The 17,720-nt window shown below is 34.4% G+C and overlaps 1 protein-coding gene across 9 annotated transcripts in view; it reads right to left on the bottom strand.

Annotated features, from left to right (window-relative positions):
* TEX15 (testis expressed 15, meiosis and synapsis associated) overlaps positions 1–17,720 on the bottom strand; it is an 83,671-nt gene that overhangs the window by 49,001 nt on the left and 16,950 nt on the right. For 4 of the 9 annotated variants that reach the window (XM_032329276.1, XM_032329277.1, XM_032329274.1 and 1 more), the window contains one exon: positions 6,746–6,896. In XM_032329276.1, coding sequence (XP_032185167.1) covers positions 6,746–6,884 — 139 coding nt within the window. In that variant the 5' untranslated portion in view covers positions 6,885–6,896. Of the gene's footprint in view, positions 1–6,745; positions 6,897–7,522; positions 7,589–7,609; positions 7,656–11,756; positions 11,904–12,892; positions 12,988–17,720 lie in introns of those variants that run through there. The other 5 variants (XM_032329279.1, XM_032329278.1, XM_032329273.1 and 2 more) reach the window with 5 other exon arrangements.

The following is a 17,720-nucleotide window of genomic DNA, read 5'->3' as shown; positions in this document are numbered from 1 at the left end:
TTATTTCTCCTTTTCTTATCTCTGTCTTTAAGTTAAATTTATTCCGTTTTGCACTGGCTACAATTTCCAGTACTATATTGTTAAAGTAGCAAAAGAGAAGGTTCTTGAAGTCTTCTCTTACAAAGCTTCAGTTGTTCACCTTTTAGTGATGTTAGCTCCATGTATCTTTCCTCCAGTTAAGGAAATTCCCCTGTTGTTATTTTGCTGGGTCTCTATCCTGAGTGTTGAATCTAGCTGAATGCTGAATTTAGTTGAGTGCTTTTTTTTGCAGTAATTAATATGATCATGTAATTCTTTATCCCTTAGATACAGATTCACTTTCAAATATAAAACCAGGCTTGCATCCATGAAATAAAACTCCTTTGGAGGTAGTGTAAAATCATTTTATATACAGTACTGCTGAATTCTTATATTTTGTGTAAGATTTCTGTGCCAGTGTTCATAATGGATATTGGTATGTGTTGTTCCTTTTTTTTTTTTTTTGTATTACATTTGTCTGGTTTTAATACCAGGGTGATAGTGGCTTCATAAAATTATTTTCTATGTTCTGGAAGAGGTTCTGTAGAATTTGTATCAACTCTTTCTGAATTTTCTCCAGTAAAACCATCTGGGCCTAGAGATTTCTTTCCAACAGTGTTTTCAATTATGAATTCAATTTCTGCAATAGTTATAAATAAAGGTGTTTGAATAATCTACTTAGTATTGTGTGAATTTTATTACTTTGACTTTTGACAAACTGGTCCATTTCATCTAAGGTGTCAAGTTTATGTACGTAGATCTGTTCATAATATTTCCTTTTTAACCTCTAAATACCATGGGTCAGAAATGTTATTTCATTTTATTCCTGATAGGGGAATTTGTGGCATTTGTGTCTTCTGTCAGTCTTGCAAAAGGTTTGTCAACTTTTTAATCTTTTCAATCAACCAGATTTTTTGTTTCATTGACTTTCCTCCTTCTGCTTGTTTTGTGTTTGTTATTTTTCTTCTATTTTCTTAAGGTGAAACTGAGATTACTGTTATGAAATCCTTCCTATTTTGTAAATTTAATTCCAGTACAGATTACATACAGTGTTATATTAGTTTCAGGTGTACATATAGTGATCCAACAATTCTATACATTATTTAGTGTTTATAAATGTGCTTTTAATCCCCTTCACCTATTTTACCCATTCCCCTCCTGCCTCCCCCACTGCTAATCATAAGCTTGTTCTGTATAGTAAGAGTCTGGTTTTGGTTTGTATCTTTGATTTCTTAAATTCAACATTATGATTTTCTTAAATCATACGGTATTTGTCCTTCTCTGACTTATTTTGCTTAGCATTATACTTTCTAGATCCTTCCATGCTGTTGTAAATGGCAAGATTTCATTCTTTTTTATGTCTGATTAATACTCCATTGTGTGTGCATGTGCATATATACCACATCTTCTTATCCATTCATCTAACAGTGGACACTTGAGTTTCTTCCAGAATTTGGCTACTGTGAATAATACTGCAGTAAACATAGAGGTGCATAGATCTTTCACATTAGTGTTTTTGTATTCTTTGGGTAAATACCCAGTAGTGATATTACTTGATAATATGAAATCCTTCCTATTTTCTAATGTATTTAGTGTTATAAATTTGTTAGCAATCCTTTAGCTGTGTCCCTCAAATTTGATATGTTACACTTTCATTTTTATTTGATGTACATTTTTATTTCCCTTGAAATCTCATCAGTAGTTGGAAATGTGTTATTTATTTTTCATTTCTTCAGAGACTTACATATTACTTTGTTAATTTCTACTTTGCATATGGTCTAAGAACACATTCTGCAGGACTCCAACTCTTTTAAATATGTTGAGATGTATTTTGTGGCCCAACATATGTCTATCTAGGTAGGTGTCAAATCAGCATTTGAAAAGAATGTCTACTCTGCTGCTGTTGGGTGAAGTTATGTACAAATGTCAGTTACATTCTGTGGCTTGACAGTATTAAGTCCTTCCATATTTTTGCTGATTTTTTGCCTTGATGTGGGGGTTAAACTCATGGGGCCTGAACTTCACAACCCTGACATAAAGACCTGAGCTGAGATCAACAGATGGATGCTGAATCAACTGAACCACTCAAGTGCCCCAATTGCTGGTTTTCTGTCTCAACGTTTTTTTTTTTTTTTTTAAATTTAAATTCAAGTTACATAACATATACAGTAGTATTGGTTTCAAATGTAGAATCTGGTGATTCATCACTTACTTATAATACACCCAGTGCTCACCCCAACAAATGCGCTCCTTAATGCCCATCACCCATTTAGCCCATTCTCCCACGAGCCCACCCACCTTCAACCCTTAGTTTGTTCTCTATAGTTAAGAGTCTCTTATGGTTTGCCTACCTCCCTGTTTGTATTTTATTTTTCCTTCCCTTCCCCTATGTTCATCTGTCTTATTTCTTAAATTTCACACATAAATGAAATCATATAATATTTTACTTTCTCTGATTTATTGTGCTTAGCATAATACATTCCATCTAGTTCCATTCATGTCGTTACAAATGACAAGATTTCATTTTTTTGACTGCTGAGTAATATTCCATTGGAGTGTGTGTGTGTGTGTGTGTGTGTGTGTGTGTGTGTACACACACATCACATCTTCTTTACCCATTCATCAGTCAATGGACATTTGGGCTCTTTCCATAATTTGGGTATTGTTGATAATATTGCTATCAACATTGGAATGCATGTTCCCCTTCAAATCAGGATTTTTGTATCCTTTGGATATATACCTAGTAGTGCAAGTGCTGGGTCATAGGAAAGTTCTATTTTTAACTTTTTGAGGAACCTCCATACTTTTCCAGAGTGGCTATACCAATTTACATTTCCACCAACAGTGTAAGAATGTTCCCCTTTCTCTACATCCTTGCCAACATCTGTTGTTTCCTGAGTTGTTCATTTTAGCCATTCTGACAGGTGGTATCTCATTGTCGTTTTGACTTGTATTTCCTTTACGATGAGTGATGTTGAGCATCTTCATGTCTCTGTTAGCCATCTGGATGTCTTCTTTGGAAAAATGTCTACTCATGTTTTCTGCCCATTTCTTAACTGGATTATTTGGTTTTTGGGGGGTGTTGAGTTTGCTCAACACAGGTTTGGGGGCATAAGTTTGCTATAGATTATCGATACTAACCCTTTATCAGATATGTTATTTGCAAATATCTTCTCCCATTCCAAAGGTTATCTTTTAGTTTTATTGATTGGTTCCTTCACTCTGCAGACACTTTTTATCTTGATGACTGATGAGGCTAGGACTTCCAGTATTATATTGAACAACAGTCGTGACAGCAAATATCCCTGTCATGTTCCTGACTCTAGAGGAAAAGCTCTCAGACTTTTTTTCCACTGAGGATATTAGCTGTGGGTCTGTCATATATGGCCTTTATGATGTTGAGGTATGTTCCTTCTATCCCAACTTTCTTGAGAGTTTATATAGAGAAAGGATGCTGTATTTTGTCAAATGCTCTTTTGGCATCTATCGAGAGGATCATGTTTTTATACTTTCTTTATTAATTTGGTGTATCATGTTGATTGATTTGTGGATTTTGAACCACCTCCACAGCCCAGGAATAAATCCCACTTAATCATGGTGAATAATCCTTTTAATGTACTGTTGGATTCAATTAGCTAGTATCTTGTGGAGAATTTTTTCATCCATGTTCATCAGGAATATTGGTCTGTAATTCTTTTTATTGGGGATTTTGTCTGGTTTTAGTTATACCAATTTTTGAGAGAGGTGCACTAAAGTCTCCAACTACATTTCTTCTTTCAGTTTTAACAATTTTGCTTCATGCATATTGAAGCTCTGTTGTTTGGTGCATACTCATTGAAGTTTGCGATGTCTTCTTGGTAGACTGACCCTTCCATCATTATGCTCTATCTTTGTTCCTAGTAATTTTCTTTCCTCAGAAGTCTACTTTATTGAATAGTAATAAAGCTACTCTCACTTTATTTTGATTGTTTGCATGGCCTATCTTTCAGCTTATCTTTATTTTATAAAAATGTGTATCACTATATCTGAAATGAATTTATCTACAGTATATATTTGAGCCATGTTTTTAATATATTGTGTCAACTTCTGTTTTTTAATTGGTATATTTAGATCATTGACACTTAATATAACAGATATATTGGGGTTTAAGCTTGCCATCTCTGTTTTTTTTTTCCCTTCATGGTTCATTCTCTATTTCATTTTCCTGACCATCTACGGGTTGCCTGAACATTTAAAAAATTCATTTTTATCTATATTCATAAAAACTTTTAATTCTGAGGTTAACTGTAGATTCACATGTAGTTGTAATACATAACATAGAGAGAGCCTGTACCCATTCACACAGGTCCCTCCAAAGGTAGTATCTCATTTTATAATTATTTCCTCCAAATTCCTAGAGAATCACATCACATAATGTTATAATTTTCCTCCAGTTGTCAGATACAATTAGAAAACTCAAGAGGGGGTGCCTACATGTCTTAGTTGGTTAGGCTTTGGCTCAGATCATGATTTTGGGGTCCTTGGATTGACTGTTGCATTGGGCTCTCTGCTTGGTAGGGAGTCTGCTTCTCCCTTTCCATTTCCTCCTGCTGGGGATCTTTCTCTCTTTCTCTCTCAAATAAATAAGAGAAGTCTTAAAAAAAAAAAAAAAGAAAAGAGAAAACTCAAGAGAAGGATGGCCCCATTAAATGTCCCTATATTTTGACTCTCCCTATTGTTTGTTTTTCATTCCTAATGTTCCCAGATTTTTTATTTTGACCTTTTCTCTTTAGGGAATTTTGTTTAACCATTCTTTCAGGTTAGATCTGCTGATGTAAAATTTTTAGTTGACTTCATCTGACAATGTTTATTTCACTTCTGTTCCCGAAGTGTATTTCTGCTAGGGACAGAACTCTGGGTTGACAGTTCATTTCTTTCTACACTTGAAAATGTGTCACTTCCTTTGGACTCTATGATTTCTAATGAGAACTCTTCTGCCATTCAAAAAATTCTTCCCCTATAGGGGCACCTGGCTGGCTCAGTTGATAGAGTATGTGACTCTTGATCTTGGGGTCATGAACTCAAGCCCCTGCTGGAAGTAGAACTTACTTTAAAAACGTTTTTCTTGCCGCCAAGGAGCCTGGGTGGCTCAGTGGGTTGGATGGCTGACCCTTGGTTTTCGACTCAGGTCATGATCTCAGGGTCCTGGGGTTGAACCCTGTGTCAGGTTCTGCACTCAAAGAGAAGTCTGCTTGAGGATTTTCTCCCTCTCCCTCTGCCCCTTCCTCTGCATGCTCTCTAAAAAAAAAAGGTTTTAAAAAAGTTGTTTTTCCCTATAGATATATGGTTGCTCTAGTTGCTTTTGAGATTTTTCTCTCTTTAGTTTTTGGAAATTTGAACATGATGTGCTGTAGCATGGACTTTTTTTGGTTTATCTTATTTATTAAAGCTTATTCGGCCCTTTGACTATATAGGTTTTATGCCATTTTCCAAATTTGGGAGATTTTTAGCCAATATTTCCTCAAATACTTTTCCACACTCTTTCTCTTTTACTTTGGGGACACTGAGGACAAAGATGTTTAATCTTTTGTTATTGTTCCATGTCCCTGAAGCTCTGCCAATTTTTTTCTATGTTGTTCAGACTGAGTAATGTCTATTGTTATTATCTTCGAATTCACTGACTCTTTCCAATGTCTTCTCAGTTCATCTCTGGAACCCATCCACTGAGTTATTTCAATGATTGTATTTTTCAGTTCCAAAATTTCTACTTGGTTCTTCGTTACATTTTCCATTTCTTTGCTGAGATTTTCTAGTCTTCTTTTGTTTCAAGAGTGTTCATAATTGCTTACTGAAACATTATAGTGGCTGCTTTAAAAGCCTTGTCAGATCATTCCAACTTCTGTTTCATCTGCCTGTTGGCATTTGTGGATTATCTTGACTCATTTAAGTTGAGATTTTCCTGGTTGATGGTAAATGAATGATTTCAAAAAATTATATCTTGGTCATTTTGGATGTCAAGAGTAAGATACTCCGGATCATATTTAATCTTGGGTTTTAGCAATCTTCTACTGAAACTGAGCCAGCAGGACAATCTGCCAGTAGGGGAAGGCAGGGGGTAATCGATTCTTTAGTACCAGGTGGGACTGACATCCTGGCTCTCCACAGGGTCTCCAATGACACTGTGGGGGCTGCTTTATTACGTAGAAGTCAATGCTCCTGACTCAGCCTCCATGAACAGAGTGGGAAAGGGATGGGTGCTTTCTAATTGGCAGGTGTGATAGAAGCTCCTTAGTTGGTCTTTATTGGCTCTACTCTAAGTGAGAAGGAGTGGCTTATTATCATAGAGGAGGGGTGGAAAACCATGGACACTGCAGGGGCAGGGGATGGCAGGGAGGGGAACTTGTTACTGCCATGAAGGGGAAAGGTATAAGTGGAAGTCTAAGTCCTCCACTTAAGCCTGTGCTAACAAAGGTGTGCAGGTTATATTCCACCCTCTGCCTGAGCCGAAGGCAGAGGCTTTAACCCACTGAGCCACCCAGGCACCCCGATATCCAGAATTTTTAACTGTACTTATGAGATATGTCTGTTCCATGAATGTTTGTGTGTATACATGTGTGTTTAAGGAATTAAAGGAATGACTTAACCAAATTTTATATAGTCAAAACAAGACAAACATAAACTAAGAATCAAAGAAATACAGTAATAGTTATGAAATAAACCTATTTCTCATAGAGACAGTATATATTACCTTTCCCAGCTGTCCTTCTGATCTTGGGAATAGTGAATTTTTTCAGAGGATTGACTTCTATACCAGTAACTAATAAAGGTTCACCTGTTGAGTTCATTTTCCATAGTGTCTTGTGTTTAGCAATCTCTTTCATTTCCATTTTGTTGGTGGCCTAAAATCAAACCCAAATTATTAAACAAAAGGTCAATAAATACACAAAAGGCAATGGCAGTAAAAAGTTTAAAAATTCTTACATGGAATTAAATATATATTATTGGTCTCATTCACAACCGATTCCAATCTCAATTTGCCAGGTTACCAAAAATAAAAAATGAACTAACGACTTTAGCTTTTCTGTAATTTTTTGAATATTTATTTTATAGTTTCTAATAGTTCTTTTCTATGTAATTTATGTAACTATAATTGGATAAACCAAAAGTCTGTGTTCCTAAAAAGCTTAATAACTTCCAATTTTTGTTCACATTTGGTAAAATTCTTGGCAAACAGTCTATTTTTTGAAGTATTCTGCTGACACATTTCTGTGAATAGAATGATATTCTCTAAATCAGAATCTCTGCCTCGGAAGAAACTTACTAAAGTTATAAACTAACTACTGCATGACTATCCCACAATTGCCTAAGCAGTCACCCGTACCCCCACTGGCTATTGTTCCACAGCATCACTCTAAATGGATTAAGACCTCATATATTATCATACTAGTAACAGATTTCTTTTCTTTCCTCCTCCTTTCTCTCTCCAGCCCTACCTCCCCCACCACCCAACACAATAATTCTTAACCTTTCAAGTAGAACTCATACTAGGTATTGAAGGAGAGTTATGGAGCCTACACACAGAGAAATATATGTAGACATGGATCTTTCATACCATTTCATAATATGGTTCACAGGCCTCCTGACAGCTATCAGCTGTTTGGTTCAAACGTAGATCATAATCTACATTAACAGCTGCCAAAATTCTATAGACGGATCACAAAGGAGAAGATTCTACAGAAAGTTCACAAAAGATCTTGCCTTCAATCTCCACTTCACCATTTATGAAAGACAATCTTACAACCTCCCATTCAAACATGGATCAGAATAAGAAATGGAAAAAGAGGACAGAGACCTCTAGAAATACAAGAAAATCAGACTTTTTCTCATCTAGTGTCAATAATAGACACTAGTAGTGTTGCCTCCTAACAAGAATACCCTTCAGATACACTAGCTTGAGCCAAGGTGCCTGGCTAGAGCACATGACTCTTGATCTTTGGGCTGAGAGTTTGAGCCCTGTGTTGGAAGGGAAGAATAGCTTATTTAATAACTTAAATTACAAAAAAAAAAAAAACCCCAAACCCTCTTCAGTTAATTATGATCTATACCTATTGCACACAAAGGTATACTATCATCAGTTAAATAAGAGCCAAGTACTGCAACAATACTCAATATTGCCTTTAGCTACAGTTAAATTCTATTTTCAGTAAAGATGAATACTATCTCAGCTTTATGGTTTCTTTTTTTTTTTTTAAAGATTTATTTATTTGACAGAGAGAGATCACAAGTAGGCAGAGAGGCAGGCAGAGAGAAGGAGGAAGCAGGCTCCCTGCTGAGCAGAGAGCCCGATGCGGGACTCGATCCCAGGGCCCTGAGATCATGACCTGAGCCGAAGGCAGCAGCTTAACCCACTGAGCCATCCAGGTGCCCCTCAGCTTTATGGTTTCTTATAAAATATTCCTCTAATAGAATTTATTAATAAAGTAGATCTCTGAAATTCACTGATTTTGTTCCTTAGTGCTTAGAATAATACTTAGCCACAGAGTAAGTTAGAAAGTTTTTTTTTTTTTTTTAAAGTAAGCCCTATTCCCACCATGGGACTTGAGCTCATAACCCTGAGATCAACAGTCACATACTCTACTGAGTGAGCTAGACAAATGCCCTTCAAGGTAGTTAAGTTAAAAACTATGATGAAAGATGAATATTCAGGGCACAATGGTATTCAATGTTTTTTATTAAATAAGTTGCACCCAGCAATTTTTCAAGTAGGAATAATACTTTTAAACTTCAGCCAAACCAAACAGCCATGTTAAAGTAGTAACAAATCCATATATTCATTCATTCATATATCACAATTCCATAACCATTATATTTATACTATCTTTATATACATATGAAAAATTTTTTCTATTACATACTGCAGAATATATACAATAGTTCTATAACCACTGTACATGTATTTACATATATCACTTATTTTTATATATGTAAAAATAAAATCAGGAAGTCTGAATTCTGACTATTCATGCTGAGGCTGTCCTATTAGGTCCTGGGTTATTCTAGGTGAGCAGTAGAAAGAGAATCATTAGCCATCAGGGAAATCAAAATCAAAACCACACTGAGATACCTCCTTACACCAGTTAGAATGGCAAAAATTAATAAGGCAAGGAAACAACAAATGTTGGAGAGCATGTGGGGAAAGGGGAACTCTCTTACACTGTTGGTGGAAATGCAAGTTGCTACCGCACTTTGGAAAACAGTATGGAGGTTCCTCAGAAAGTTAAAAATAGAGCTACCCTCATGACCCAGCAAGTGCACTATTGGGTTATTTACTCCAAGGATACAGATATAGTGAAAAGAAGGCACACATGCACCCCAATGTTCATAGCAGGAATGTACACAATAGCTAAACTGTGGAAGGAGCAGAGATGCCCTTCAACAGATGAACAGATAAAAAAGATGTGGTTCATATGTACAAATGGAATATTACTCAGTCGTCTGAAAGGATGAATACCCACTATTTGCATCAACATGGGTGGAACTGGAGGAGATTATGCTAAGTGAAACAAGTCAAGCAGAGAAAAGCAATTATCATATGGTTTCACTCATATGTGGAACATAAGGAATAGCATGGAGGACATTAGGAGAAGAAAGGGAAAACTGAATGGGGGGAAATCAGAAGGGGATACAAACCATGAGACACTATGGACTCCAGGAAACAAGCTGAGGATTTCAGAGGGGAGGAGAGTGGGGGAATGGGTTAGCCTGGTGATGGGTATTAAGGAGGGCACGTGCTGGAATGAGCATAGGGTGTTATATGCAAATAATGAATCATGGAACACAACATCAAAAATTAATGATGTACTTTATGGTAACTAATACAGCATAATAAAAAAAAGAAAGAGAAAAATCAATTTAAAAAATTTCAGGAATAGTTAATGCACAGGGCACAGCACATATTAAGTTCTTAACAGATACTTGAATGAATGAATGAATGAAAGAAGATCAAACAACCCAAAAGCAAAAAGGTTTCCCAACAACTAAAACATCTTTCATATAGGACTTGTATATTATGAGCAGATTTAAGCTAATACATTTAAGGATTATACAAGGGGCGCCTGGGTGGCTTAGTCAGTTAAGCATCTGACTCTTGATTTCAGTTCTGGTCATAATCTCAGGATTGTGAGGTCATAATCTTAAGACTGTGAGATCCAGGCCTCAGTTAAGCTCCATTGCTCAGCACAATGTCTGCCTGAAATTTTCTCTCCCTCTGTCCTTGCCCCTGCTTGTGCTCACTCTCTCTCTCTAAATGAATAAAAAAAAGTATTATACAAAATAATTCTAAGAAAAACTTACTAAAAGTGATTCAAGAAGGAATTAAAAGAATTCATCATCTTAATACTATTAAGAAGAAATTAAATGAGTAGTTACAAATGGATTATGAAAATAAAAATGATATTAATGTATCATAAATAAGCAGAGTACATCCTAGAAACAAAAGGGAGATTTAGCAATAGAAATATGTACATTTCATTTACTACATAAACCTTCTAAAAAAGAAAAGTGATTATCTCAATAGATGCAGAGTACATCCTAGAAACAAAAGGGAGATTTAGCAATAGAAATATGTACATTTCATTTACTACATAAACCTTCTAAAAAAGAAAAGTGATTATCTCAATAGATGCAGAAAAGCATCTTATCAAATTCAAAATTCACTTATTTTTTTAAAAAGTTTCGTAAAGAGGAACTGACAGAAACATAATTTGATGAGTATGTACCAAAAATTTATGGCAAATTGCTAAATATCAGAAGCACTACCTTTTAAATCAAGAATAAAACAAGAATGGCTTTGTTTCCCTTATTTCTGCTTCCTTTCAACAGTAGGCTGTTAGGATTTTTCTGTCTAAGTAAAATTCATTCTTCATCCAACACTTCATCCAAGTTTTCTCCTTCAGGCTGAGACTCACATTATTTCACTCCCAGAAATTCCCAAATCTTTTCCCTTTCCTCTTTAGCTTGCCTTTATACCTTTTATTTCACAGGGACAGATGGCAAGAAAGGCAAAAATCATGTTTCTAATTTTGGTTCTACCATTAACTAATAATATTATGACAGGCAAAATGCCTAATTTCTTTGAGACTAATAATAGTATCAATACCTCACACAGAGGTCTATTTTAAAAGAATATTTGGGGAAGCCTGGGTGGCTCAGTCAGTTAAGTGTCTGCCTTCAGCTCAGGGTTTGATCCCAGGAGCTTGGGATCTAGCCCTGCATCAGGTTCCCTGCTCAGTGAGGAGCCTGCTTTTTCCTCTCTCTTTGTCTGTTGCTCCCCTGCTTGTGCTCTCTATAATATTTGTACTGGGTTTCCTAAGACCATCACCAAACGCTGAGGACTTGAAATGCTTGGAAGATTAGAGATTACTGAATAAACCCCAAAGTCTTTTATCTGATTACTATAGGAGTCTTAATAAGAGAATTAGGTATTTCAACTAAAAACCTTCAATCTTTAATAAGTTTCAACTGCTATCACTTATGAAAAGGTTTCCTAACATAAATTAACTGAGAATAATTCCAGATACACAAAGCATTAATGAGAAAGTTTTTTTCAGTTCTCCTTCAAACTTTTATACGAGTCAGCTTGTTATTAACTTTAAAATCTCTGAAAGTTTGTTGATCTCTCTTTAACAACAAAAAATGCCTTAGTTTCAGAATTTTCTGGCAAATAATACTGCTCTATTCTAACTTATTTTTACAATTACCTTTTATTTGTGCCAAATTCTGATTTTCTATTCATTTTACATCCCAAAATATACTTGAAAAAAGTCTATTTTAGAATATTACAGTAATTACTGTAATGACGATACGTAATGATCATCAGCAAAGATCGTTCATTCCTCTTCTAGTAATCTCAGGACAGAGTTCCCGATGAATAAATAAATGATGAATAAGCAACATTCTCAGAACTTTAGTCACAAAAGTAAATTCTGAGTTCTTCTGTAGAATGCTAAAGGGTTCAGACTAAGAATTATTTCTGATAAACAAAAGGTTAAATCAGATCATACATATGATAAACTACATATACATGTAGTGGAATTAAGCCAAGAATCCCTCAGTTAAAACTACACAGTGCAGAGATGAAATATATTTTTGCCCTATTTTTCATTTTACAGATCAGGGATTGGCAAATTATAGCCTACTCTTAGTTTTCATATGGACTACAAGCTAAATGACAAAAAATCAAGAATAGTGTTTCATGTCACTTAAAAATTACATGAAATTCAAATGTAAGTTTGAATTAAGTTTTACTGGGACACAGCCTCAATCTATCTATCATCTACAGCTGCTTTACTATTAAAAACCATAGCTGAGTAAATGTGACAAGAGACCCTATGGCCTACAAAGACTAAAATGTTTACTATCTAACCGTTTATAGAAAAGTATGCCAACCCATTAGAGATGAAGTAAATATCAAATAACAACTAAATATCAAAGATTTGGGACAATAAAAACTAAGTTTCATGATTTCTGTTTCAAGGCTCTTTCTCCTATTATCTCTCCAATGAATTCTGAATTTCATCCCGACTCACTTTGCTTCTCTTCCCAAAAGCATTTAAACAAGTTCAAACCTGATCACATTTAAAACAAAGGAGAAGGGGGATCTGGGTGGTTGAGTCAGTTAAGTGTCCATCTTCAGCTATGTCATGATCCCAGGGTCCGGGCATAAAGCCCCCACTGGGCTCTTTGCTCAGTGGGGAGTCTGCTTCTCCCTCTCCCTCTGCCCCTCACCCCACTTGTGGTCTCTCTCTCTCTCTTAAATAAATAAATAAAATCTTTAAAAATAAAAATAAAATAAAAACAAAGAAGAATCTGCTAGATCACATTTGTCCTTATTTACATCAACTCCCACTCCCTTCTCAATCTATTTCTATTTCCAACTCCACCTGAATAGCGATCTTCAGTCACCAGTGATTTTTCACACCAGTATCTCACTCATTTAAGTACACTTCTGGCTCATAACTTACTTGGCCTTTCTACCTTCAATACTGTTGACTAATCTGTTCCTGAAATAATACTCTTCCCCTGACTTTTGTGACTTCATAATCCTGACTTCAGGTGGTGCTTTCTCAGTCTTTTAATAATTCAACTTTATTTGGCTTTTACTATTGTTTTAATTAATTTTTACTTATATAAGGGAAATAAGAGAATATTCTCTTCAATTTTTTTTTTAGTATTTTATCAAGCTAATTTTAGACAACAACAAAAAGAGAATCTTGTGGTTTTAATTTGCATTTCTTTCATTACTAGCGAGGTTATTTTTTTCCTATCACTCGTTCCTATCTTTTTCTCCATTTTTTCTTTTTACAGGTTTTTAAATGATTTGTAAGGACTCTGTGTACAGAGAAATTAGTTTTTGTCATAATAAGTGTTACAATATTTTTGTCTTAATTTATGGCATTTGTTTTCCATAGCAAAATTTTAGTTTTTGCGTAGTTTAATTTCTCATTCTATTATTATACTTTTTATCCTATTACCAGCAGTGTGTGAAGAGTTCTAGTTGTACCATATCCTCACCTCACTATCTGGAATAGTCTGATACTAGCAGACTAATTTCTGCCAATCTGGTATCTGTCAATGCTATCTCACTATGGTTATTTTGCATCTATTTGATTTTTGATGAGACTGAGTATATTTATTGGTCATTTGTTTTCTCAAACTTGTGATATGCCTGTTCAAGTTTTTTACCCACTTTTCTATGAAGCTATTTATTCTATAGATTTGCAAAAATTTTTTTTCAGATCCTAGCTCTTCACCAATCATACTTGTTGCAAATAACTTTCCCTCTTTTTTGAACTTATTTTTTTACTTTATTGAACAAAAATATTTACTGTAGTTGAAATTATGAACTTTTCCTTTAGATTTATTTTTGGTTTTGATCAAATTTAAGAAATTATTTTCCCCAAGGTTTATATAATCTTCTCTATTCTCTTCTAAAAGTTGTATAGTTTTGTTTTTTACTTTTAAGTCTTTAAATCACCTGAAATTCATTTTGGTCTGAGGTAAGTAAGAAGGGCTCAATTTTTCCGTATCAGTATCAAATCATGCTAGCATTTACTTGAAAATTTTTTCCCTGTTTATCTATGATATCTTTAACATAAATCAACTTTCAATATATGCATGAATTCTAGGCTCTCTGATTTGTTTTACTGGTTGATGTTTTTCTGTATTCCTGCACCAACACCATACCACAGAGTAATTGATATATGTTTGGACAAAACCAAAAGAAAAGAAAAAACAAATCTTGTTCTTCTGAATCATCTTTGCTTTTACATACATATTTTAAAATGTTTGTCTAATAAGAAATCTTGCTTAGGCTTTAATTGAAAATTCACTGAATCTACCACTGATCAAGGACATCATTTTACGAGTCTTCCTGTCTTAAACATGGGCTATCTCCCCACTTATTCATGTCTTTAATATCTTTCAGTAAAGCCTTATTTTTTCCATGAGGGTCTAACATGTTTTAAAGAGTTTATTCTAAGTTCTTCATAAATTTAGAATTACTACACGTTATCTTTTTTAAAAGTTTTATTTATTCACTGCTAATGTTTAAAATGGCATTCAGGATGATAATAACGACTAACATTAATCTGGTAACACTTATTAGGAATCAGACACTTATCTAAGTGCTTTAGATATATATGGACCCATCTAATCATTATATCCCTATAAGATACCTTTATTATAAATTATGGGAAAAGGTTTAAGTTAAATAATGTGCTCAAAGATACATAGCTAGGAAGTGTTTGTTGAATCTGAAATTCAAAGCAAGGCAGTCTGGCATCAGAGCGAATGCCCTTAACTATTAGGCAAAATGACCTTCAGTGAAACTTGTTTCTATGCATTGACTACATAATAACATTGTTAAGCTCCTATTAATTCTAATAATTTGTCTTCATAAACAACTACAACCTCTCTGATTGATGAAGGGCATATATTAACGATTTTCTGTTTACTTCTTTTTTTCCAATTACTACACCATTTATTTCTTATGCCTGCCATGCTGGGCAGGCTGCAAGTTCTAACATATGTCAAATATAAATGATAATATCAGGTGCCTTGGTCTTTACCCTGGACTTAGAGGGAATGTTTTAAATCTTTACAACTTAATGACAAATTCTATTTTTTTTTTTTTTAAAGACCTGCTGTATCAAGTTAAATTTTCCTGGGTATAGAATTCTAGACTGATTGCCATTTTCTCTCAGCATTCTTACGATATTATCCCACTACTTACTACCATCCACTGCTCTTATTAAGAAATCACCTCCAATCTAACTGTCACTCATAAGTAAAGCTTTTTTCTCTGATAACTTTTAAAAATCTTTGTCCCTGGTATTCTGCATTTTCATTATAACATTCTAATATAAGTATATCAGGGACTTCTTGTATTTAAGGTTTGGTAACTGTAACATTTATGTGAAATTCTCTGCAAATTTATCTTTGAATATTGTTGTGGCATTGTTTTATTTCCTTAGAACTTCTAGTTATCTACGTTCAAATTTCTACCTTTATTCATGTTTCTTAACCCCTTCTTCATATATTTTATAGCTTTTTCCTAGGTTGCATTCTCAATAAAGTTGATTTAAAATCACTAGTTGACTTAACACACATATACACGCACTTTAAAAAAAGAGTGATATAATATCTGACTTGTATGCTTTAAAATTACCCAGTTTCTAACTGCTGAACCTTGAAAATGGGCTTCATTATAGTATTCTATTTTCATATATGTTAGAAATTTCCATAATAAAATAGAAGAATAAGAGTGTTTTGCTAAATGTCAATAAATTATCTTTAAAAAGATAATATTAGTTGTCTATGGAGAAAGGAACCCTAGGGGATTTAGGAATGGGGAAGAGAGAGATTTTTCAGTTTATATCTTTATTACCTTAATTTTTATCTTCACAAATTTATAAGCTCTTAAAAATGAAAATAATCTGCTCACTATTGTAACAGAAAGTATAAAATATCTAAGAATAAACTTAAGAAATTGCCTGGCTGATAGGAAGACTTCTAAAATACTGAGGGACATAAAGGATTTGCTTAACGATGGAACATGCATAATTTATTCTTGAGGAGGAGTTCTTATTATTGTGAATATGCAAAATCTTTCTACGTTAAGTCCTTAAAGTTGATTCAATCCTTAGGTTGACAAAAATAATACTAAAGGATATATGGAAAAAGAAAACAATCAAGGAAATTTGAGACAGTAACTAGAGGACGGAAACTGGCACTATTAAATATTATAATTTATTTGATAATTACAGCAATTTTAATTAGCTGGGTATACAATCACTCAATTAAATTTAGGTTTTATTACTAAGAAAGAGGATAGTAAGTAATAGGCAACTTAAAACTATGGTTACTGAGACAAAAAACAAAACAAAACAAAACAATGGAACATCACAGGCAGAAAAAACACCAAAAAATCCCCAGGATTTTGAAGATGCTAATATTGGTATTTCAAATCAGTGGGGAATCTATATTTAAAGAGTACCTAGCCACATGGAAAACAAAAACACAAAATTTTAAAACTACAATAAAGTATATTTTTTCCATACCTTGCAGATCAGAAAATATTAAAGTCCTGACAATATCAAATGCTACAAAAGGTGCAGAACAACTAGAATTCTCATATATTTCTGGTGATTGTGTAAGCCGGTACAGTCACTTAAGAATAAAATTAGGCATTATCTTGTAAGCTTGAAGATGTGCATTACCTTCTGACCTAACAACTCCATTCTCTAGATATCAAGCATCAATTCACAAAGTGTGATCCAAAAACTTCTGAGGATCCCCAAGAATATTTCAAGGTGTCAGCAAGGTCCTCTTTACAACTATTATCTGTGAGGTCATATTTCTTCATATTCTCCAACCAAAACAACAAAAACTCCGGAAGACTAAATGCAGAAGCAGGTATGAGAATTCACCTGACTTCTATTAAGCCTGATTTGCAATAATGGAAAACAACAGCACTCTACTTTGGGAAATAGTTATTCTTCATTGAAATATTACTTATATCAACATGTGATGACTGTGTTATTTCTAAATGAAAAATTAGTATGTTAAAAATGTCTTGATTTTAACGTGGTACAGTAAACATTAATAGACTCATTAACAAAAGTTCTTTACGTCTTAAATTTGAAAGGTGATGAAAGGGAACCTGTATAAAGAATACATTTGGTTTTGTCCTGTGCAAAGAGCTTCAAAAACCCTTGGAATTTCCTGAAAGAACTGATTTTGTTATGATAAAAGGTGACTCATGGTAGGCCCCTACCTAGCTTCAGAATGGGGGCTGATCACCAGAAAGACCATGTATGTGATCAGAGGGTTGGGAATTTCAGTTGCTCCACCTGGGAAAAGGGCAGCAGAATGAGTTCAGTTATATGTCCAATGATTTAATTAATTGTGCCTCTTAATGGAACCCCAATAAACACTATACACTAAAGCTCAAGGATGCTTATTGATTGGTGAACACACTGATGTGCTGGAAGGGTGATGTTTCCAGACTCCATGGAGAGAGGACATGGAAGCTCTGTGTTCAGGAACCTCCCAGACCCCATTCTATGTATGTCCCTGTAATAATCTGCAATTTTAAGTACAGTGCTTTCCTGAGTTCTGTGTGTTGTTCTAGTGAATTACTGAAACTGAAGGGTTTGTGGGAA

Source organism: Mustela erminea, chromosome 21 (genome assembly GCF_009829155.1).
Source record: "Mustela erminea isolate mMusErm1 chromosome 21, mMusErm1.Pri, whole genome shotgun sequence".
NCBI classification, from domain to species: domain Eukaryota; kingdom Metazoa; phylum Chordata; class Mammalia; order Carnivora; family Mustelidae; genus Mustela; species Mustela erminea.
This window is presented reverse-complemented; position numbering and strand designations above follow the sequence as displayed.